This window comes from Lissotriton helveticus, chromosome 9, assembly GCF_964261635.1.
Source record: "Lissotriton helveticus chromosome 9, aLisHel1.1, whole genome shotgun sequence".
Taxonomy (NCBI): Eukaryota; Metazoa; Chordata; class Amphibia; order Caudata; family Salamandridae; genus Lissotriton; species Lissotriton helveticus.
This window is the reverse complement of record NC_136070.1, coordinates 1,007,608,268-1,007,632,619: the sequence shown is the minus strand read 5'-3', so window position 1 is coordinate 1,007,632,619 and position 24,352 is coordinate 1,007,608,268. Positions and strand designations below refer to the sequence as shown.

The 24,352-nt window shown below is 45.1% G+C and overlaps 1 protein-coding gene across 4 annotated transcripts in view; it reads left to right on the top strand.

Annotated features, from left to right (window-relative positions):
• Positions 1-24,352, top strand: part of SAMD4B (sterile alpha motif domain containing 4B) — a 1,202,466-nt gene that overhangs the window by 1,146,588 nt on the left and 31,526 nt on the right. For 2 of the 4 annotated variants that reach the window (XM_078661328.1, XM_078661330.1), the window contains exon 13: positions 19,203-19,261. The exons of the other annotated variants lie outside the window; for them this stretch is intronic. In XM_078661328.1, the coding sequence (XP_078517454.1) occupies positions 19,203-19,246 (44 nt within the window). In that variant the 3' untranslated portion in view covers positions 19,247-19,261. The remainder of the gene's footprint in view (positions 1-19,202; positions 19,262-24,352) is intronic. 4 annotated transcript variants of the gene reach the window in all.

Genomic DNA, 24,352 nt, shown 5'->3' with positions numbered 1-24,352 from the left:
CACCCCACTCCACCCCTCTAAACTTGCCCTGGGGAACCCTCCCTATCTTAATAGGCATTAGAATGCCTGATGGGCTGGCCATTGGGGGATAATTAAGAAAGAAGAGAGATTAAAGCAAACATATTTGCCGCACTTCGAACAGTCCACGTTGCATTTACCAAACTCCTGACTCAACCGGTCTATAGTTGGCTTATCATTTAGCAAATTCCTTCTTCTTTTCAATTGTCAATTAAAGCGTCAACATCTTCAACAGAGCGATAATTATACATTTTATTATCCCACATTACGCAAAGCATTGCGGGAAATTTTAAATTGGACCCCAGTGTCCATAGTTCCTCCATCCTGTTTCCTAGCTCCCATTGCCTCTGTTCTGTGGATTTGCAGATGTCTGATCTGATTGCTACAGAAAATTCCTTAACTGTATACGGCCCATCTTTTAGGGCCCCGTTGAGGATTGCTTCTTTACCGGTGTAAGAAAAAATTCACCAAGATCGTCCTGGGTTTGATCCTTTAGGGGTTGTAGCGGAAGGGCTCCCTATGGGCTCTTTGAATTTCTTGCTCGAGGTTTGTCTGTTTTCCTTTAGTACCATGTTTCTAAGTATGTGAATAATAAAGGCATTCAAATCCGTACCCTCCTCCACTTCTAGAATATTCAGGAATCTTAATTTATTCTTTCGGGAATGATTCTCTAATCTCTCGATCATCCCTTGGGCTTTGATTTTGCTTAGCCAACTTAAAGATCTCAGAGGCGTTTTTTGTCACATCTTGTTTGATTGATCCCACCTAGTCTTCCAAAATCTTAGTATGGAGGGTAACCTCGTCTATTTTTTGTGTGAACTCGGAGCATGAAGCTTGTATGCCGACCCGATTGGCCTCCGAAACTTCAAAACAATTCTTAATTTCATTCTTCAGCCCCAATAGAATACTTGCTAGTTAGTCGTCTGCATTCCCCTGGGTCCCCTCTCCTCTCATCATTCTTATCCCTCTTTATATGAGTGTCATCAGCCTCCTCTGGTGGATCCATCACTGCCAGAACTTTGAACCTGTTGCTAGTGGGAACTGTGGCTATATTCTCTTGGGCTGTTCCGGAGTCAATTCCGGGCTCCCTCGTGCCGTTTCGGTGGGGGGCTCTGCTTTTACCACTCAATAGCATTAAGATCCATATTAGGTGCCTCCACTTCCGTGCTTTTAGTAGTGATCACTGTAGGAAGCTGGGTTTCTGTGGCAGTAACCCCCCCACTTTTTGCCAGACTACTGATGCACTTTGACTTTATGTTCCCTGGGTTCCTGACAATCAGGTTCCCAGGTCCTGTGTTCTTTCCTCAAACTGTACCTTGTACCCCCAATTGGGACCTCTCTGGCCACGTGTCAGTCCCTTGTAAAAGGTACAATGGGTTTCAAGGGCACTGTGATCAGGGAAGGCATCTAAGGGATGCAGCACTTATTGTGCCACCCTTAGAGGCCCTGTACCTTTACACTCACACACTGCCTTTGCATGCTGCGTGTTTTGGTGCAGAACAAAGTAAAGAGTCGACATGGCACACATCCCTGTGTGCCATGCCTACAACCCACTGCCCTGGCATAGATGAGCCACACCTCTAGCTGGGCACACTGTACATGTGGTGAGTGTACAGGTGAAGGAGCCCTGTACCCCTAAGGTGTCTAAGTCAATTCTTAGACATTGTAAGTTCAGTGCTGCCATTAAGAGTTTATGGTGCTGGGAGTTTGTCATTACGAACTCCACAGTACTATAGTGGCTGCAATGAAAACTGAGAAGTTTGGTATCAAACATCTCAGCACATTAAACCCACACTGATGCCAGTGTGGGATTTAATGAAAAATGCACACAGAGGGCATCTTAGAGATTACCCCTGAAAACCGGCCTACCACTAGTGTCCAGGCTGAGTGGCTGCTTTCAGCTGCCACCACCAGACATGTTTCTGGACCCCTGGGTCGAGAGCCTGCTGCTCTCGGGGCCTGAAACAATGCACATCCTGAAACAAGGTGCCAAGCCTCCTTCCCCAGGATGGGCAGGGTCCACAAAGGGGAGGCTTCAAAGGCTTGCCCAGGCCTTTCGCTGATTCCATCAACTGGTCACCACCGGTTCTGACGCCCACTTTGGGCTGGAGAACCGGCGGGAAAACCAAGTGAGGAAGGGAGGTGTGCCTACCTCTGCCAACCCCACCCCTCAGGTGGGGGAGGCGAGGTGAAGCCCAACTGTCAGTCCCTGCCATCTTGCAGATGGGTGCCCAGCCAACCAGGGTGAGGCTTATCCCCCCCTCCCACTGGAGGGTGGCATAACAGAGGGTGTACCTACGCCAGGGAAGGGAACCATTTGTCCCAACCTTTTACCTACCTGTAACACCCCTAAATCTAGTATTTAGGGGCACCCCTGAACCTTGCTTCATCAGACAAGAAACGACAAGAAGAAAAGAAGGACCAAACGGCCGTGCCGAAACTAAGAAGAGGACTCCCCCCCCCCCTCCCACTGACTTGGCCCCAGCCCTACCAGCCTGTCCCTACCTCGAACCTGCAGAAGCGAAACTCCTGTGTGTTCTGCAGCCAGCTGCCTCAAGAACTCCGAGGACCTGCCCTGCCTTCAAAAGAAAAGACTCTGTCGCCGAAGAACACCGGATTCTTTCACCAACAGACTCCAGCACCAGCAAAGTCACGGAGTCTGCACCACTCTGCACCTGACGCCCACGGCCTGAGTTCGAGTGGCCCAACACCACAAGGAGATCTCCCCTCTGCGATCCTGACCTGAGATCCGGTGACCCCTGACCTGCCTCAAGCCTCCAGCCAACAACTGCAGCCTCAAATCGGAAGGTCCCCCCAACCGTGACCAGGAGCTGGTAAGGTGATCCAACCCTAAAAGGCACCCCTGCACCCGAAACCCCATGGCCTTGGGTGGGCCAACCGGCTGTGCCTAACCAACTCCCAACATCCCAAATTACCTCTCCAAGTGGTGGTCGCACCCTGAAGACCTTCGTCCCCGAGCCTGCAGTGTGTTTGCAAACCAGAGACTCCCCATTGAAAGCTACAGGGTGCCTGACCCAAAAACAGCACTCTGCACCCGGCCGCCCCAGTGCCGCTGAGGGTGGCCCTTTTGTTCTGGCTTTAACCCTCATTTTCCCTGAGCTTAAGTCCAGGAGCTTTGCTCCCACAACCTTGTGGCCTGCTTGTAACAGACACCAACCGGAGGCCCCCGATCCCCCATTGGATAACATTGGGCCTCAGCACTCTGCACCCGGCCGCCCTAGTGACGCTGAGCATGTAACAATAGTGCACCCTTGGCACTGGGGGACCCCCGCGTCTACCCCCAAAATACCAACACCCACAACCGAATACTTCCCTTTAAACTTATAACCCTATTTTCCTCTATAGCATAACATTGACTGTTTTTCTGTAAAAAGTTTCTAAGTGTAGAGTTGGAAAACCTATTAAAATCTTTAAAACTGAAACAGAATAACTAAAACGCTTTTACTTACCTGTTTACAGGAAATGTCCCAGTGTAGTTTCCAGGTATACTACATTGTGTAAGAGAAGTAATCGGAAAAGTAATTTACATGACCTGCTAGTGAAAAGTCAATTCAAAGTACATGTACCGTATTCCACAGTATTGCATTACCAGTAATTCAAACTGTAACCAAACCAAAGTATATATACAACTGCAATTCAAAACTGTATTATTACTGCAAAGTATTTATCACTTACCTGTCCCAGGCTTGCTTGGTTCCAGGAAAATAAATAAACTTTTTTTTAAACAAAACCAATTGGTCTGAGTTCAGTCTTTGCGTGTGTGAAAATCCTTTGCTGATTGAGTGTGTACAACAATGCATAATACTACCCTCTGATAAAGCCTTACTGCTCGCCCATAGTACCACAAATAAAGAGTAGGGTGCCATCTACTTTCACCTATGCCTACCTTTGGGGTTCCACTGGACTGTGTGCACACTATACCTCACTTTGGTGTAGTATATACCGAGCCAGCTTCCTACAATATGGTCATGCTTTCTCCTCCTACCGTGGCAATGGAGGAGGGAGCGTCATTTGCAATGCTGGTGAGGAGGGCAGCATATGTCCTGAACCTTCAGCTGTTGTAATTGTAATTTTTTATTAAAATTCACAATAATACAAATGGGGTACAAAAATTACATTTAAATCAAGGTATCTTGGGAGTGGAGTGGTAACACACAAAAGGCAGAGTTATGGCTAGCTATCACATATTTTCCATGTCTAGGCAGCCAATAAATCATATAGGAATGCATCCCCCCCAAGTGGTACCGATAACATGATTGGCTCAAGGCCTATACCCCATTAGTTTGTACCTGTTTACAACATTAGGTAATCAGTGAGTCTGACAGTGTACTCTCCTCTCCTTCACCACCAAAATCAAGATGTTCATAATGTATCTTCTTCGCTGTTAAGGTAAAGACTATGTTTGAGGTATATGAGCTTTAGATGACCTACTTTTACATAGTTCCCCCATCTGGTGTTGGGCTTGGATATTTGCACTTTGTTATTCTGGAAGTCTTGGTAGTCACGAGATAGGGGACTCCTCCTTTGGTTAGTAGTGCCCATGGGCATCAACTCCATCTCCACATTGTTTTTTTCCGCCATCGGGTTCGGATGTGATTTGCTGCGCTCCGGGTCGGTGTCGTTTTCGATTCCCCTTCGACTCGCTAAGCTCTCACCGTTCGACTTTATATTTTCGATCGCGATCTCTCACGACGCCTATCCAAAAAACAACAAAATATTTGAGTCCGGTCGTCGACGTGGGCCGTGGAGCCGATCAACGCCATCAACCAGCATATGGAAAGGACTCCATTCAAAAAATGCAAGTGTGGGGCTAAATTCCCACACACAGATCTCTATGAGGTCTGCAACCTTTGTCTATCTCCAGAACACAAGAGTCGACACTGCCAGGCCTGTAATTCTTTCAGTTACAAGAAAACTATACATGATCGCCGGGCTCGACGTCACGAAATTTCCAGGTCAACCGTATCTGCGCCGGATAACGTCTTCGAGGCAGGCCCTGACAATCCAGAGACAGCAGATGAACAAGCCAGCGTCTCTGAAGCCGTTGAATCGGACTCAGAAGACCATACAATTACTCCACGTCAACGGAGCGCGAGTACTGACATCGACGCCCCTGCCCCCAAAAAACACAAGGCTCCGGTAACACCTTCAGGTCTGGGTCAACATTGTGATGATACTTCAGAAGCCCCGGCTCCGAAGTCCACAAAGCCTTCAGGCAGCTCTGGATCGAGCCAGCCACACCACGGTGCGGAACAATCATCTTCGGCACTGAAACACAAACCCAAGGTTCCGTCGACACCAGGCTCTTAGGCACTGAAACAAAAAAACAAGATACCGGCTTCATCAGACTCGTCAGCACCAAAACAGTCAACCGACAGCTTCGGATCCGATAAACATTCCAAATCTTTGGAGTCAAAAACTTCAACTAAGCAGAAGGAGACAAAAACCCCTCCTAAAGCTAAAAAAGCCAAAGCAGCACTCTGAGCGGAAGTCCTCGGCTCCGAAAAAAAGACAGTGGATCAAAAGAACTGTTTCATCCAGATCCACCGGATCGTAAGCAGAAAACACTTCACATCGACCCCATTACCGGCCAGGTCACTGCTATACCTCCTAAAAAGAGATCATTGGACACCTCAGACACCTGACATACCTTTAAAAAAAAAAAGACTCAGCCACTTCACCTATTAGGCCTTTCTCTCCACCTCCACAGATTTCAAACATAACACTTTCTCCAGCACACTCTCCAGTGCCTCCTCTTTCACCTACATAAGAGGTTGATGAGAATATAGGGGGTGGGGATGAGGACATAAACCCACCACATAATCATGACGATACTGACGATGACTCTTGGGATGATTATAATGTCCCAGATGAACCTGAGCCAGATGTATATCCCTCTAGGTCATCCCCTCCAGATGACCACATAGGGTGTGCGCAACTAATAAATAAATAGAGCTGCACAATACCATGGGGTTCAACTCCTCAGACTCTTTGGACGAAGATTTTTTATTAGAGACCTTTTCGCAGCCTCAAAAATCAACAAATACTCTCCCTATGCTAAAAGGGATGATTAAACATGCCCCTGAAGTTTTTAAAGATCCTGTCAGGGCTAGAGGCTTAATCCTAGAATAGGGAAGAAATACAAACCAGCTCCAAGCGATTCAGCTTACGTTAAGGGTCAACTCCCTCTAGATTCATTGGTAGTAGCAAATTCCCAAACCACAGGTGATGCCCCTCCGCCAGACAAAGAGTCTAAACTATTAGACGCATCCGGTAATAGGCTTGCGTCACAGGCGACAACATTTTGACTTTTTGCTAACTGACAAGCTTTACTAGAGCGGTATGTCAGCGCTCACTATGATGAGCTTGAAAAACTCATGCAGCATCTTCCAGACCAATATAAGACCAAAGCAAATGATCTCATACAAGAGGGAAAGTTAATCACAAATACCTCTATTAAATGTGCCCTGGATGCAGCAGATAGACCATGCCGCGCAATTAATACAAGTGTGTTACTACACAGAGATGCGTGGTTAAGCATATCTGGTTTTAAGCAAGAAGTGCAGTCTACCGAACTCAATCAACCTTTGGATCAGGAACACTTGTTTGGACCTACTGTGGACACATCTTTAGAAAAGATGAAAAAGGACACAAACCGCCAAATCTATGGGGGCTCTACAAGCAACAACTAGTAGAGGTTCCTTTCGTCGATCCTCTTAGAGGGGCGCCTCCAAAGCCATTGGCACAGAAAACACCTCTTCACTTATAAAAGTCCCATTCAAACTTCCCCTAACAAAGGATATTTTAGAGGGGCTCACAGAGGCAATAACAGAGGGAGAGGACATGGTTCTAACACCCATAACTCCCCTACTACAAAACAGTGACTTCCCTCTCCACTCCCCCCAGACCATTCCACTCCGGTCGGGGGAAGACTATCACAGTTCCTATCTGTCTGGAATTCCATCACCAAAGACAAGTGAATAAGGCAAATTATCCAGTATGGTTACTGCCTGGAACTCGCTTCTACCCCCCCCCCCCCCAACATGGCTCCCAGACTACGTCCGATGGCCACAGAACATCTCACGCTTCTCAAGCAGGAAGTTCTCTCTCTTGCAAAAGCATGCATTATAACCAGTTCCCCTACATCAGCAAAGTACAGGGGTTTACTCCCTTTATTTCCTCATTCCAAAAAAGAACGGCACACTCAGGCCAATATTAGACCTCAGACCGTAAACCTGTACATACAATCCGACCACTTCCACATGGTCACGTTACAACAGGTCCTCCCACTGCTCCAACAAGGCCACTCTAGATGTCAAGGACTCCTACTTCCACATTCCTATTCACCCTGCTCACAGAAAATACCTATGGCTCGTAGTAGACGGACAAAATTACCAGTTCAAAGTCCTTCCATTCGGGGTCACCGGCACCCAGAGTCTTCACAAAATGGCTCGCGGTGATAGCAGCCCACTTAAGAAGACAACACATTCATGGGTTTCCTTACCTAGACGACTGGCTCATAAAAGCCAAGTCATGCAGCGATTGTATACAACAAACACACAACACAATCCAGCTGCTGCACAACTTAGGATTCACAATAAACTTCACCAAGTCACATCTCCAACCGTCCCACACCCAACAGTATCTAGGTGCAACAATAGATACTTCCAAAGCCCTTGCATACCCCAATTCAGCCATGATAGCCAGTATGCAAGCCCTCATAACAAAATCTCTACCGCAACGCTCACTACCAGCTCGAGTGTTCATGCAGCTAATAGGGATGATGGCCTCTTGCATCTTAATTGTCCCTTACACCAGACTCCAGATGCGTCCATTACAAGAATGGCTAGTACAACAGTGGAACCAAGCTCAAGGTCAACTTACAGATCTGGTGTTGGTGGACAGCCGCACATATCGCTCTCTGCAATGGTGGAGCACACAAAATATTTCCAACGGGCGGCCGTTATTAGACCCGGTTCCACAAATGGTGCTAACATGGGACCCATCGCTCACCGGCTGGGGAGCTCCTCTCTTAAACCACACCATTCAGGGTATGTGCACCCCTCAACAGAAACTCCTCCACATTAATCACCTGGAGTTACTGGCCATATTTCTCGCCCTAAAGTCATTTCAGAAACATCTCCTAGGCAAAACTCTCCTCGTCCGGACGGACATCATGACAGCAATGTACTATATACAAAAACGGGGAGGACACACATTCTCTGCAGCTTTCACACCTAGCACAAAGCATTTGGAGATCGGCCATTGCTCAAAAGATCTTCTTATCAGAGCGTCTACCTGGGATACACAAATTACCGATCTGCTCAGTCAACAACAGCAGATTCACAAATGGGAACTCCATCCACAAGTTATTCATCCGTTTTTTCAAATATGGGGCCACCCAGACATAGATCTGTTTGCCACACATTTAAACACAAAATACCCAAACTTCGCCTCCAGGTATCCACACCCATTGTCCAAAGGCAATGCGATATGGATGATCTGGTCAGGCAGATTTGCGTACGCTTTTCCGCCTCTCACTCTCATTCCATTACTGGTGCCCAAACTCAAACAGTCTCTCACAATGATCCGGGTTGCTCCAATGTGGGCCCGACAACCATGGTTCACAACACTGCTGGAACTCTCGGTAGTTCCACACCAAAAGTTGCACCTTTCCCCAAAGCTTCCCACACAGAACCATGGAGAGATAAGACATCCAGAGCCAGCTCAACTGAACCTAGCCATCTGGCTCCTGAAGTCTGAGTTTGGTTACCTCAATCTCCCACCAGACTGCATGAACGTCATTAAAGAAGCTAGACGTCCTACCACTAGAGCATGCTATGCAGCTAAATGGAAAAGATTTGTTGTTTACTGCAATAACACCACAATCAATCCAATAGGTGTTTCAACTCAAAACATTAATTGTTATCTCCTGCATCTACAAAGATGTAATCTGGCATACACATCCATATGACTACATCTTGCTGCTATAGCAGCTTAGTTACAAAACAGGCAACACTTGTCATTGTTTATCAAACATAAAAGCATTCATGGAAGGCCTTAAAAGGATAATTCCTCCCAGGAGTCCACCTTTACATAAATGTGAGTTACAGTTCCTCACCTGGAAAGTAGCTTTCCATGTGGACATCACATCTCTCAGAAGAGTGAGTGAACTCCAGGCATTAACCATACAAGAACCATTTTTGAAAATACATCACAACAAAGTGGTTCTTAGGACAAACCCTAAATTTTTACCTAAAATAGTTTTGGCTTTTCACCTTAACCAGTCTGTTGAGCTCCCAGTCCTCAACCAGACTCAGAAGCTGAACGGGCTCTTTATACTCTTGACGTCAATAGAGGTATTCTTTACTACATTGAAAGGACAAAGACTTTCAGGAAAACTAAACCACTTTTTGTAGCTTTCTCACCACCACATAAGGGCAATCCTATATCAAAAGCTGGAATTGCCAGGTGGATCGTAAATGAATCCAAATATGCTACCTAAAAGCAAAGCGTACGTTATTCATTCCCCCTAGAGCGCTTTCCACACGCAAGCTAGGGGCATCCATGGCATTCTTGGGAAACAACCCCAGGGATGACATTTGTCAAAGCCGCAACATGGTCTACACCGCACACTTTCACAAAACACTACAGTGTAGATGTGCAGGCAAAACAACAAGCTAGTGTGGGCCAGGCTGTACTAAGGACACTTTTTCAAACTACTGCAACACATACACGTAGCCACCGCTAACAGGGTAACTGCTGTATAGTCTATGCAAAAGTATGCGATCTACAGCTCATATGCCTTGATCGGAAAATGTTACTTACCAATATGCATCTGTTCTTGGCATGTAGAGCTGTAGGTCCGCATACGCACAACCGCCTCCCCGGACACCTATATGTGTTGCAGTACTTTCTTAATTAGATACATTACAGATGGACATCTTTTCTATTTGTAACTAACTCCATCATCTCCCTTTATGGCGAAAACAATCTGGAGATGGAGTCAATGCCCATGCGCACTACTAACCAAAGGAGGAGTCTCCTATCTTGTGACTACAAAGCCTTCTACAAAAACAAAGTGCGAACATCTGAGCCCAACACCAGATGGCGATCTATGCAAAAGTATGCAAATCTACAGCTCTACATGTCAAGAACAAATGCATACTGCTAAGTAACATTTTCCTTAACTTACCAGCTCCTCGAAATGCCACTTAGTTTGATGGCTGTCGCTCAGAGTACAACTGGACTAGATGACAAAAGCTGCAAACTGAGAATGTCAAAGTGCTAGGATATTTTTTTTTTTATAAGATACAAATTCTTTAATTTTTAGCTGTTTCTTTAAGCTAGTGTTTTTAACTTCATATTGGTAATCTTTTGCACGCATTGATGATTTTGCAATGGTTTTTATTAACTATGCAACAATTTTCTCCTCCCCTCCTCCATTACCTCTCAAAAGATGCGAAGAGGGTCCATCAATTAAACCCTAAAAGGGGTTCAAGTTTTTTATTTATCGTACCGAGGACCATGTAGTGGAGCAACGTTTTCTACAGCAAAGCGGGGTAGATTTTTTAGGAGAGCCCAGTCTAGGAGAATAGGCTTCTGCATTAAGATCTGCCACATCCTGGCCAAAAAGCAACCCTAGAAAGGTTTGAGAGCCCATTCTACCAGGGATAAGGCTGCTACCACTGCATTGACCTCCCCTTGATATGATATGGGCATCCATTCACAAAACATTACTGCCTTAAAAGCAATGTCTGTTGTGAAGGACACTGACACCACCTTGGGGGAGTACTGCTTGGGTATCCATTTTAGGAATCTGTTATTAGAAATATTAATCAGGAAAACAAATGTACTACTTCGAGTAACTTTCTGTTCGAGTGATGTGTGGTTGTATATACAATTGAGATGTATACTTCTGCCATCGAGTGTTGGTCCTAGATGTGTGCAAGTTGTTTTTTCTTGAATTCTTCTCGAGTCATGAAGTAGCGTGACTCCACCTCTTGCTGGTAATGCTCATGGTCCTTGGCTCCATTGTGAGATTGTTTTCTTGATGCTGGTGTATGTGCAGATTGCCCCCACTCCCCCACCTCTGTGAGGTTATTAACCACTAAAAAGGTCTAAAGTCAGTACTTGTCACACTGTTACTAACAATTGTTCATGCTCTGCATCGGAGTGCATGGAAAGGAATGGCACTTCTATGAGGCTCTGCTCCATCACTTCAGTCTGCATGGAGCTACACAATGCCACTTATCGGCATGTAGGAGCACTGCTAAAAATTTCTCCAAATCCAGCCATACGCCTGAGGGATATTCTCAGGTAAGGAGTCTGTGGTTTCATAGAGTATCCACCAAAAAGAATGTTACTCAAGTTATGCAGCTCCTTCTTTGGAGAGGGAATTAGAGATAAAGATTGTGATTGCCAACCCAACAAGGAGGGATCAAGGCCTTGCAGGGAATAATCTTATTTACCATGTATCCACCAAGAAAGTAATCAGCAAATATAACATTCCTGGGCACCAACATGAACAATGGCTCAAAAAACTGATTTGGCACTATAAAGATTTAATAAACACCCAACTATTCTGGAGCGCCTGACTGCGGAACTCCAAGTCTTCACTGTTAAACTATTCTTTAAGGTAGATGACATGACATTCAACAACATCTTGCATACAAAAAACACATACTAACACACCCACATCCCCCTCCACCCCCTCACCTCGAATAAGTACAAATCTGCGAGAGTGCCAGCAGATATTCAAAGTCTGCATTGATGAATCACTCTACTGTATGCCCCACATTGCGCTGCGTGTCCACAACAAACTCCACAAGGCCATTTTCAGGACAGCGACTCAAGATAACATGCCTAAAAAGGATGCTATTGCATGCATGCTGTATTAATGGTTCAAACACCTCTGTAACTAAAACTATCTTTGACATCAGCACCCTCAATCGCTTCTTTAGGAAGGAGAAGTTCAAAATGCTCATGTTGGCTCAGGTCCCCTCTGCCCTCGATCCCGTAGACTGGATGGTAGCGTTGGACTTACAGGACGCCTATTTCCACATCCCCGACCTGCCAGCCCAGAGGCGTTCACTACGGTTCACGGTAGGCCACAAGCATTTTCAATTTACCGGGCTCCCCTTTGGCCTTACCAGTGGCCCTCGGGTGTCACGAAAGTGATGGCGGTAGTCGCAGCTCATCTGCGCAGATCAGGGGTTCCAGCCTTCCCCTATCTTGACGACCGGCTGTTGAAGGTGGTTTCGCCCCAGGCTGTTGTCTCCCACCTCCAGACTACTGCGGACCTCCTGCATTAGTTGGAGTTCACTATCAATGGCCGAAGTCGCACCTGATTCCCCCTCAGAAGCTCATTTTCATCGGAGCAGTTCTGGACACAGTGCAGGTTCGGTCTTATCCTCCTGGGCAGCGAGTCAGGGATATTCGGGTTATGATACCGATGTCGTCCAGATCTCGGAGGGGACTGCGCGTAAGTTGCATTGGTGGCTCACGAACTAAGATTGGGTCAATGGCAGATCCCTCTCCCAACCACAGTTCAGTGGTGACAGATGCGTCACTCTTGGAATGGGGTGGCCACCTAGGAGAGGCCGAGATCAGGGGCCTCCGGTCTCCGGCTGAGTCTGGGCTCTACATCAACCTTCTGGAGCTTCGGGCGATCCGTCATGCACTGAAGGCATTCCTTCCTTCTGTCAAAGGAAGAGTAGTGCAGGTTTTCATGGACAAGACCACCGTCATGTGGTACTGCAACAAACAGGGCAGGGTGGTGTTGTGGGCCCCATGTTTTAGCCATAGGACAAGCCTGGGACATCAGGGCATATCCCTGTTCAACTGGACGGACGTACTCAGCCGCTGGTGCATGATGGATTGTGAATGGCGTCTTTACTCGGAGGTGGTAAAAAGTCTTTCAGCAGTGGGGAGAGCCTTGGTTAGATCTATTCGCTACCGAAGAAAATGCACAATGTCAGTAGTTCTTCGCATTGAAGTTTTCTAGGCGGCACTCGCTCTGCGTCGCTTTTCGTCATGAGTGGATTTGTGGCCTCCTGTATGCCTTTTCACCTGTACCACTTATACCCAGAGTGCTGCAGAAGATCAAGCGCGATCGGGCCCAAGTCATTCTTGTGCCTCCGGACTGGGCACAAAGAGTCTGGTACCCTGAGCTCTTGAGCATGGCCATCGATCCTCTGATCAGACTGGCTCTTCGGGAGAATCTTCTATCGCAGCAGCAGGGGACGGTCCTCCACCCAAACCTGTACAGCCTCCACCTCCTTGCTTGGAGATTGAGCGGCGACATTTGACAGCTTTTGACCTTCCTTCCGAGGGGTGTAATGTCATATTGGGAGCTAGGCGTCCCTCCACTAAAACGGTATACGCCTGTAGATGGAACAAATTTGTGGCATGGTGCACAGCGGTGGTTCCCTTTCTGCTCCTTTTTCAGAGGTTCTCCTCTTCATTCTATCTTTGGCCCAGCAGGGCTATGCTCTGGGCACCCTTAGCCTTCTCTTTTCAAGTCCGCTATTGTAAATAGATTCCTGAAGGACATTATTCCTCTTTCCTCCTTCTCCTTTCGTAATGCCCCAATGGGACTTGAATCTTGTCCTTATTGTGAGAAAGTGCCATCTTTCTTGCCTTGGTATGCCCCCACTTTTTTCTGAACTGCTGATGTGCTTTGACTGAATGTGCCCTGGGTTCCTGCCAACCAGGTACCCAGGGCCTGTGTTCTTTCCCTAAAACTGTGTTGAAACTAAAACTCAATTGGCATCTCTGGCCACATATCAGCCCCTAGTAAATAGTACCCTAGGCACCCAGGGCATGGTGACCAGAGAAGAACCATGAGGGCTGCAGCACTTATTGTGCCACCCTCAGGGGCCCTGTACTCTGACGCCCACACACTGCCTTTGCAGGCTGAGTGTCTAAGTAACAGAACTAAACAGAGAGTCGACATGGCACACACCCCTGTGTGCGATGCCCACAGAACCCACTGCCCTGGCATACTTCAGTCACCCCTCTAGCTGGGTGCCCTATGCCAGAGGTGTGGGCACAGGTGCATGAGCCCTGTGCCCTTACAGTACCCAGCGCCATTCCTGGGCACTGTAAGTGCAGTGATGCCATTAAAAGTATATGGTGCTGGGAGGTTGTCACTACAAACTCCACAGCACCATAATGGCTACACTGAAGACTGACAAGTTTGGTACCAAACGTCTCAGCACATTAAACCTGCTCTGATGCCAGTGTGGGATTTAATGTAAAGTGCACCAGAGGGCATCTTAGAGATGCCCCCTGAAAACCTAACCTACAATCCACGTCTGGGCTGAGTGGCTGCAGAGGCTGCCACACAGCAGACATGTTGCTGGACCCCTGGGTGGAGAGCCCCCGCTCTCCTGGGCCTGCAACAATGCACATCCTGGGCGAGGTGCTAGGTCTCCTCCCCCAGTCTGGGCAGGGGGAAGCTTCAAAGGCATGCCGCCTCTGTGAGCTTCTCCAGACCATTTGCTGCCCCCAGCAACTGGCCCCCACCAGTTCTGCCCCCCACTCTGGCGGGAAGACTGGCGGGAAAAACTACGTCAGGAAGGGGGGGTGCCAGCCTATGCCAACCCCACCCCTCAGGTGGGAGAGACGAGGTGAAGCACGACCCCGGGCTCCGGCCATCTTGAAGATGGGGAGCCCTGCCCAATCACAGCTAGGCTCCTGCCCCCCTCCCACAGGAGAAGAGCAGGCTAGGGGGTGTACCCACCCCAGGACAGGGACCCATTGGTCCCTGTCCTTGCCCTGCCTGTAACGCCTCTAAATTCAGTATTTAGTGGCTCCCTGAACCTTCCTTCCTCGGCTCCCGATAAAAAAAGAAGGAAGATCAAGAGGAAAAAGACCCGCCGTGCAGCTGCTAACAGGACGACAACAACTGACTTGGCCACAGCCCTACTGGCCTGTCGATCCTGGAACCAACTCCTGCCTAATCCCGGCGACTCCTGCGGACAGCAACCTTGGCACACCCAGAGGATCTGCCTGCCTTGACCTTAAAGCCTAGGACTCCCATCAGCAGAGGCTCTGCTGCAACAACACCCCTGGTGGCAGCCAGGAAGCTCCGGACCAACCCACTCTGCACCCGCCGAGCCCGGCCTGTGCCCTAATGATCCAGGACCACGAGGACGTCCCCCCAGCGACTGGGACCCGAAGTCCAGTGCCCAAAGACCCTCCTCGACGACGCCTGCATCCTCAGGACAGAGGACCCCTCCGACCGCGACCAGCAGGGGGAAAGATTTCCCGACCTCAAAAGACACCCCTGCACCTGGTGCCCCAAGGCCCCCTGTGGCCAACTCCTGGGTGCCTACCTATTCTCCAGGACCCCAACTTACCCCTCGAAGTGTTAGTCGCTCCAGAAGTTCCTTCATCCCCGAGCCTGCAGCCTTTGTTCCCTTTTCAAGTTCCTCATTGAATAACATTGAGCGCCCAACAGCTCAAAAGCACCCTGCACAAAGCCGCCCAAGTGCCCCTGGCAGTGCAACCTGTACCCTATCCTACTTTCCCATTTGCCCTGAGCAAGTGACCAGGAGCCCAGTTCCCACAGCCGCGTGGCCTGCTAGCCAGCAGCCACCAACCGGAGGTCCCCTTTTCCTCATTGGATAACATTGGGAATAACTACCTCTGCACCTGGCCGCCCCTGTGCCACTGGGGGTGAACCAACTGTACTTACCAGACCCTGGGGGTACCCCTGAGTCTAGGCCCAGAACCCTAACTTCACCAGCCAAGTACTCACCTGGAAACCGATAACTCAATTACCTGCCATTGTATAACATTGACTGGTTTGACTCGAAAAATCTTCTAAGTGTGAAGTTTTGGAAACTAAAAATATTCTTTTAAAATCACCCGAATTCCGAAGTACTCACCTGTGATCAGGGGAGAAGCCAGTACTGTACCTTGTAGCCCAGTACTGAACCGCAAAAGTAATCCTTACCGGGTTTACTAGTAACTTGTATTTTCTCCATAGGAATCCATTGTCTGCTTTGCTATGAAATTTCTTCTGTCTACTTTTGAAAACTAGAAATATTCTTTAAAAATCAAACGAAATACTGAAACATAATTACTTACCTGTTTTGAGTTGAGACCCCAGTGCTGGCCCCAGGAGACCAGTACTAGTACAAAAGTAACGAGATCGTACTTTACCTGCAACCTGAATTTTCTCCCATTGGATAACATTGCCACATTCCTGTTGAAAAGTTCTAAGTGTGAAGTTTTATAATAGCTTTTTATTCCTGAAAAATCACTACAATACCTAAAACGTTTTTGCTAAACTGTTTTCAGCTTAGACCTCGGGACTGAACCTAGTAGCCAGTCCTGGAATTACCAAAGTAATCCACAAAGTAATCAACTGTGTTTATATAAGGAAATCCTTTGAGCTCAATGCTAAATTGTGTGTATAATTGTGTTGCCTACTGCAACCCTGTACATATTGTCTTTACAAAGTTTATTGCCTTTCTGCAAAGTACTCATCTGAGACCTCTCGTATTGAGAACAGTATATATTTTTTTATACCTGTTGGTTCTAGAAAGAAAACAACTATATCTTTCGATATAAAAACAATTGGCCTAGAGTTCAGTCTTTGAGTGTGTGAAACCTTTTGCTGACTAGTGTGTACAACAAATGCTTTACACTGTCCTCTGGTACTGCCTTACTGCTCGACCAAGCTACCACTTTAGAGAGTAAGGTCACACCTGGCTTTAACCTCTGTTATACCTCTACACACTGTACCTTATTCTGGTCCAGTAAATATAGAGCCACTTTCTCACACTTATCTTACGTGTGCTCCCATCAAGCCACTACATAACTGTCCTCTTTGTCTTCTTACTTTAAAGACTGCTTTCCTGCTCGCCATCACCTCAGCCCGTAAGGTGAGTGAATTTCAGGCTCTGTTCTCCAAGCCTCCTTTTCTTGCTGTTTATCCGGGCAAAGTGGTCCTTCGCACTAGGCCCTCTTTTCTGCCCAAAGTGGTTACCTCTTTCCACATAGGTCAAACCATCACATTGCCCACCTTCTTCCCGCCTCCACACCCTTCCAAAGAGGAGGATAGACTCCACAGTCTGGACCCAAAACATGTGCGGTCCTTCTACCATCAAAATCTGCTATTCTTTGGCGAAAAAGTAATCTCCATTAGAACTACGCGTCCACTGTACAAGGTGACAGCAGCCACTACTGCTTTGGGAAGTAGAGTTCCGCTGATTGACATCTGCCAGGCAGCCACGTGGGCATTCCTGCACACATTCACAAAACATTACTGCCTGGATAGCCAAGTCTGGAGAGACCGCTTTTTTGGCCGTTCTGTTCTCCAGGATTTCCTGGTGTGAACTTAGTTTGCAGATCTACCACCGGGGTTGGCACTGCTGAGGTATCTATTCTTAAGGTAAGGAATCTATAACTACAGTCACTTTCAGATGAACCAGTTACTTACCTTCGGTAACGATGTATCTGTAAGAGACATATGTAGTTATAGATTCCTTACCGCTCCACCCATCCTCCCTGTTCTGTGAACTGACTTCTAGGGATAATTACTCCCTTCTAGGGCCCTAGTTATATGCACCAGTGGTCAGGGTCTTGCATGGCTCTGCGCTTCTGGCGCGGAAAGCTGTGTCAGAACTGACGTCAGTGTGCAGGGTCGGCGTCTATGTAGACACCAGGATGTCATCCCAGCGACCATGACGACGGACGTGGAGTCGACAGACGCCCCCTATCGACGTGCAGGGACACTGCTACGAAAAGAATTCTCCGGATCCAGTCTGACGCCTAGGAGTAATTCTAAACTACATATGTCTCAAAGATACATCGTTAGTATAGAATTGAGTAATTTAATTATATTTTATAAATACTACCTTTTTCAAATTCAGATAAGGTTATTAAAATATAATCAAATTTTTGACTTTTTTCACATTTATTTATACTTATTTATATTTTAACTAATTAAATTTAACATTTTCTCCTACGGGATTTTATATCAAGCCCCTACCTGCTTTATCTTCTGTGAATGTGTTGCAATACAAATGTCTGCCATCTGTGGTGTGTGGCGTAGGACTTGCTCCTGCTCCAAGCTGGAATAAGTTACTACTGTTTTGGGTTTTTGACTGTAGTAACTATTGAAGTGTAGTGTGTGAATAGCAATGGGCATAAACGTGTAGGTTGGTGCATGTTCCTCTCGAATCTTCCTTAAACACCTCCCTAGTTCCGGTCACTCCCCATTGTCCCTTCCACCTTTACTACAAATTAGTAAACTTGCATGTGTAAGGAGCTTCTCATAGAAAGGAGAGGTGGAGATTTACATTCGAAGGTGGTGAACAGCATTTTATAGTGCATTTAGTAGTACTGCTAAATGTACTACAAAATTCAGATTGTGAATAGGTCCCTTAGTATTTTTAGTTGGCTGTTTAAAAACATTTATTGAATCCACAGCACATAGATTTGTTATATTCTGAAATGGGTTACTGCTTTGTTGAAAGTAATCTGAGATCCCACACAGAGGCTGAGATATTGAATGCTGAGGAATTTAATGAGGATATCCAGTATGATACAAGTAAATCCTCCTTGCAAGTAAACTTTTACAAGTTACTCTTCCTTACTTGCAAACTGCTGTTGTGTATTCACAAATAGAACTTAATATTCATTCAAACACATTTCTCCATTACGGAATGTGCTGCAGATTCATAATGTTGGAAACCTAGTATTGACGTAAGTACCCCTTTCTTAAAAAAATGTCATTTGAAGCATACGCATTGTGGGTGTAGGGCAGTGATGTGACTATGGTCCTGATTTTCACAAATGGACAGATGTATATTTTGTTGTAAAATTTAAAAACCTTGTATTAGGAGATTTAAGTATAAATTAGGAATATATACGACTAAGAATTAAAGGCATAGCATATGATAAATGATTTGACTCTGACACCCTGTGTTCTAACTAGTGGCGAAGCTGAGAGCCAAATTAAACTCTGTCTGAAATTATCTGTCAGCATAAATACTGCATAATTCATTATAAGATAAGTAATTAGTTAATTTGAGTGATGGATGAAACAGTAGTTTAAGTGCTGGCCAGCAAAAATTAGAAATTCTAAACAAAATGTAGGCTTGCGTTTGATTTTTATTAACCTTACCTCCCTCCCCTCTTTTAAGGAAACCTAGAGAGACCTGGAGGTCCAGAAGATTATTTTCTTTAATAGATCATGTATCAGGTGAGCTCGAACAGAGAACTTGTTCAGTTAAAAAGAGTGCTCTCCCAGTTCCATTTACAAAATTATAATTGTCTAGATTGTGTAATTTAGTTCAGTGGCATAACAGAGAATAGTTAATCTTGTAAGAATAATAATTGATTAAAAGACAATAGTCCTGTGCAGGATACATTAGCAATCTACAAAACAATATATATAAAATAGACACTTCAAAGAGTATTTCTTTTTAATTTGCTGAAGTTTAAAGGTCCATGACACACGCAATGGTAAAGCCTCCATTGGATCATGGTGCCCTTCCCTCAGCAATGGTAATAAATAGCATATTACACGCTGCATATCTGCGCACATGGTTTAAGTCATTGGGCTTTTTTCTTATGTACTAGTCTTTAAGTTTGAAAAAAAAAATCTGGCTGCATTGAATTAAATGTGAGTTACAAGTTCCTGCTGAGCACACAAATTAAAGATGTATAAATTCTGGGTCCAATATGAAGTCTTCAAAAGATAACAGTTTTCTTCATGAGAGTTCTGTTAGTATTCGGGAGTATCAAAGATGCGTAAAGTAGTAACAGTCTTATTACAAATCAAAACATCAACGGACGTGAGGATGGTTCCTTTATTTCCAAGTATCAACCAATTCTGCAGCCAACACGTGTTTCGTCAGGCATCAATCATATGCCAAACAACTTCCTCAAGGCTATATTAAACAGATCGCATTTCAGTATAATCAGAGTTGACAAATGAAGAAAAATAAATGCAGAAATTGAATCTCATCTCTTTTTTCACAGTCACGATATCACATTCTTGGTCAAATCAGATCGACTTCACAAAATCAAATTTCTAAATCTTATATCGTTTTTCACAGTCAAAATATAAATGTCTTGATCCAATCAGGTCGTCATCATAAATTCAAGTTTCTTATATCGTTTTTCACAGTCAAAAAATCCTGGCCAGTCCACTGAACTCGGTGGGACTGAGACGTGAGGATTTATCGACGCTTGCATTCGAATATAGGAAACTTGAAGTTGTGATGACGACCTGATTATCAAGATATTGACATTTTGACTGTGAAAAACGATATAAGAAACTTGAATTTATGATGACGACCTGATTGGATCAAGACATTTATATTTTGACTGTGAAAAACGATATAAGATTTAGAAATTTGATTTTGTGAAGTCGATCTGATTTGACCAAGAATGTGATATCGTGACTGTGAAAAAAGAGATGAGATTCAATTTCTGCGTTTATTTTTCTTCATTTGTCAACTCTGATTATACTGAAATGCGATCTGTTTAATATAGCCCTGAGGAAGTTGTTTGGCATATGATTGATGCCTGACGAAACACGTGTTGTGTTGGCTGCAGAATTGGTTGATACTTGGAAATAAAGGAACCAACCTCACGTCCGTTGATGTTTTGATTTGTAATAAGACTGTTACTACTTTACGCATCTTTGATACTCCCGAATACTAACAGAACTCTCATGAAGAAAACTGTTATCTTTTGAAGACTTCATATTGGACCCAGAATTTATACATCTTTAATTTGTGTGCTCAGCAGGAACTTGTGACTTGTAATTTTCAGAGCGCAGCTCAATGAATTTTGGGGGAGTATGGTAACCTCCCTCTCTTGCTTGGAGCACCTCACGTAAATTGTTTCATTTGTACCTTGGCCTTACTTTTTGCAGAGCGCCCTGTTAACCTGTTACCTAACCTTGTATTTAATTGAATTAAATGTGTGCAGTAAGTTCAAAGCACATCAATGAAAACATCCTTATTATTCGAAAAGTTGTTCTGCTGCGTAAATTCATTTTAACATGCAAACAGTACTTTCTCATTCCCATGTCATTTTACTGTGGTAATAAAAAAAATTATATCTAACCAACAAGAGAGTTAGGTTTTCAGAAGTCACTCTCCTACCCCTATCAATAATAATTCAACAACTAAAGAGTTAATGTGATGTGCAAGATATGAAAACAAGGGGAAAAGGAAAGAACGGAGACGCGAAAGAACAACTCTATTGGTAAAAGGAACAACTCTATTGGTAAAAAGAACCCTCACTCACCCTAGTGGTGACATGCTTCATCATAGGGTTCCCACGAGGGAGACCGAATGTCCCCTCCGTGTGCTTCAACGCCTGCAATTGCAGCGGAGCTGGTTTGTTTTGAAATGATTTGAGTGTGTTCAAGTGATGTGAGTGCAAATTTTAAAAGATCCCAGCAGTACCTAAAAAAACTTTATTAATGGGCCAGCTGGTCACATTAAAAACAGGTATGGACTATGTGGTGATTTTATTGGAAACTGTCTTTAGGACATAGTGCTGCCCATTCCTTCCATAGGAAACTTTATCTACTGTAGCAAAATCCTTGAATGAATTGTCCAAACTGACCATGAACATAGATCTCCTGCTAGTACTTTGATGGTTAGGTGTACATTTATTATTACTTGGCTTTACCAAAATGTGTAAGTCTTTGAAGAGAATATATCCTCAAATTTGCCAGGGTTAATACATTTGAAAATAAATGAATCCAAATGGACATGGGGATATTTTTTTTGTTACCCAATATGGAATCCACGTAGGATTCGAAGGGCCAGGCGATCTGATTTACTAGTAGCAACTGACGACTTTTTTTTTTTGCGATAGACATTTTAGGATGTCCAAGAATGAAGCCTGTTTTTTTCAGGTTAAATTGAGAAGGATTATAAACTGGATGTGAAAGCATCCGCTGATCTAATTGAGGATGGTGGGTTGTCTAAGAGTGTCCAATGCTGCCCTGCAAATTAAAAGAAAAAATGAAGCGTTTCTTAGATACCTGAATCCAATTTCAGGTTCGCAGTTGTAGGTTTTTTCCCCTGAAAATCCTGAAAAGAAAGTTTAAACAAAAAACTGGTGCAGTGAGTCCTTATAAGTGGAGGCCAGCACAGAGCACAAAGCCAGCAAAAATGTCAAAATAAAAAAATAGAAAAGGAGATAAGACTGCATGTTGAAAAAACAACAAAAACTGACAGATAAGCAGCATTTTCAATAGTGATTTCAGTATTGATGTCGTAAGTGATTTTATCAATGTCTTTTGTGTTGTACCATGCAGCACAAGGAGATGGTGCGAGTTATGGTTTGTGCCAAGAACCATAACTGGAGAATTTCTGTTTTGCATATTTGAGCCAGCACCATAACTTAGTTTCTGTCTGTGTTTTTTGCAGTGATTTTTATTTTGTTTATGACACACTTAATTTCTAATCACTGCTGTGCAAGTCTTTTGGTTGTGTGCAGTAGCGCTTGGAACAGGGCCCCAACCATAGCCCAACACATCGCAGACAGCCAATCCCCAATGTTCACTGCCTTTCACCATGCACAGCAGGGATTGGTCATTAGCCCTGGTCTATGAAAGGAATGGATCAAAACAGTAACCTTATGAAATCAATATACTATCAATGTGGTCACTGGTTTGGCCCGTTCTTGTCCTAGGCAATATGCCCAACCACATAAATCGGATAACGTTTTTATGAGAAGTGTGAACGCTAAGGGGAGCAATTTTGTGGATCACTGCAGATTCTCAAAGTTTAATCAAATTAAAATGTGACATCTGTGATTCAAGCCACTGATTGATATCTGCAGAGTATTCAGGGTTAAACATTTTTTTATTATTATTAAATAGTTTTTATTGGCAAAATTCTAATTATAAGACATATATACAACAGCTGTGTCAAAAACAAAAAAGAGGGGAGGGGTCAAAGGGGCGTGATAGTAATTGGTGGCAGGTCCTAAGGGAATAGTGCCACATGTACAAGATCCAACGTGAGGCATCATCCAATAACAATTAAACAGGTCAATATCGTTAAACATTCCAGGCACAGCTTGAGGACTATCGATAGTAGGGTAATCTAGTACATTAAGGGGCTATTAAATAGTGGAATATATGAGCTGTTTTGATGATCAAACACTCTTCTCTGTTCTGCAAGATGAATGGGCACAGCTCCAGCAAGGCTTGATATTTATAATGTTTGGTCGTAAGCAAGTCAGAGTTCTGTTGGCGGAGCCAAGATGTAAATGCCTCCCATATATCTTTGGGACAGGAACAGACTGGCTTGAGTTCCCAAAAGGTAGATAGTTTCTTGGCCAAATGTGACCTCAAAATACCATAACTGGATAGTGGCAGTGGGTCGCCTGCCCCGGTGTATGGCCACTCTATGCTTTGCCAAGTAGGAACAACATGGCAACAAGACAGTGGTTTGTATCAGAGAAATCTTCAACATAACCCATTAGGCTAACGAGGGGAGATTGGAGTGCTTCCTGGCCAGTCATCATTGCTGTGTGTTCATACACCTCCCCCCAAAAAAGCAGCAAACTCCTGGCACTGACAGGCAAGGTGGAGAAAGGAGACCTGGGGGCCCCTGCAGCGCAAACAATGAACAGGAGCTAATCCCATGTGAATCAGTCGTGTAGGTGTGCGATACATGTGGTACAATAATTTGAAATGGATTAATCTCAATCTGTAGTTAGGTGAGACGTTTTAGCTGTCCACAGCTAAAAGACCATTGTGAGTCCGTGATGGCTGGGTTGGTGTCAGCCCTCCACAGCTCCTGAGCTTTAGGAGTGGCAATGGGGGCGGAGCTCTGCGGATTATTGTAGAGTTGTGTTATTAGCTTACATGAAGGAGTAGTGAGAATACGTTTCAGTGCCTGAAGAGCTGGAGGAAGGGCAGGAAAGGTGTCATGAAGTAGTATGTATTTGGCCCAGTTAATATGTACGTCAGGGTAACGGCCAAAGCAAATCACTTGTCGCATCAGATAAGCCAAATTTTCCTCGGGTTTACTGATGTACAGTGAGATGTCACCCGCGTACATTGAAATTACTAGCCCTCGAGTGGTGAAACCGATTCCCCTATCTGCGTGATGTTGTCGAAGTCATGGCACCAACAGCTCCATCTCAATAGCAAATGGATAGCGCCGATAGCGGGCATCCTTGATGCGTACCCCGAGTAATCCAAATGGGATTGGAGATTAGCCCATTTAGACTCACATGTGCAGTATAAAGGGTGTAAATCAGCTCTATTTGTTTGATGAAAGTGGCTGAGGCCGAACCAGGCTAACGGGAA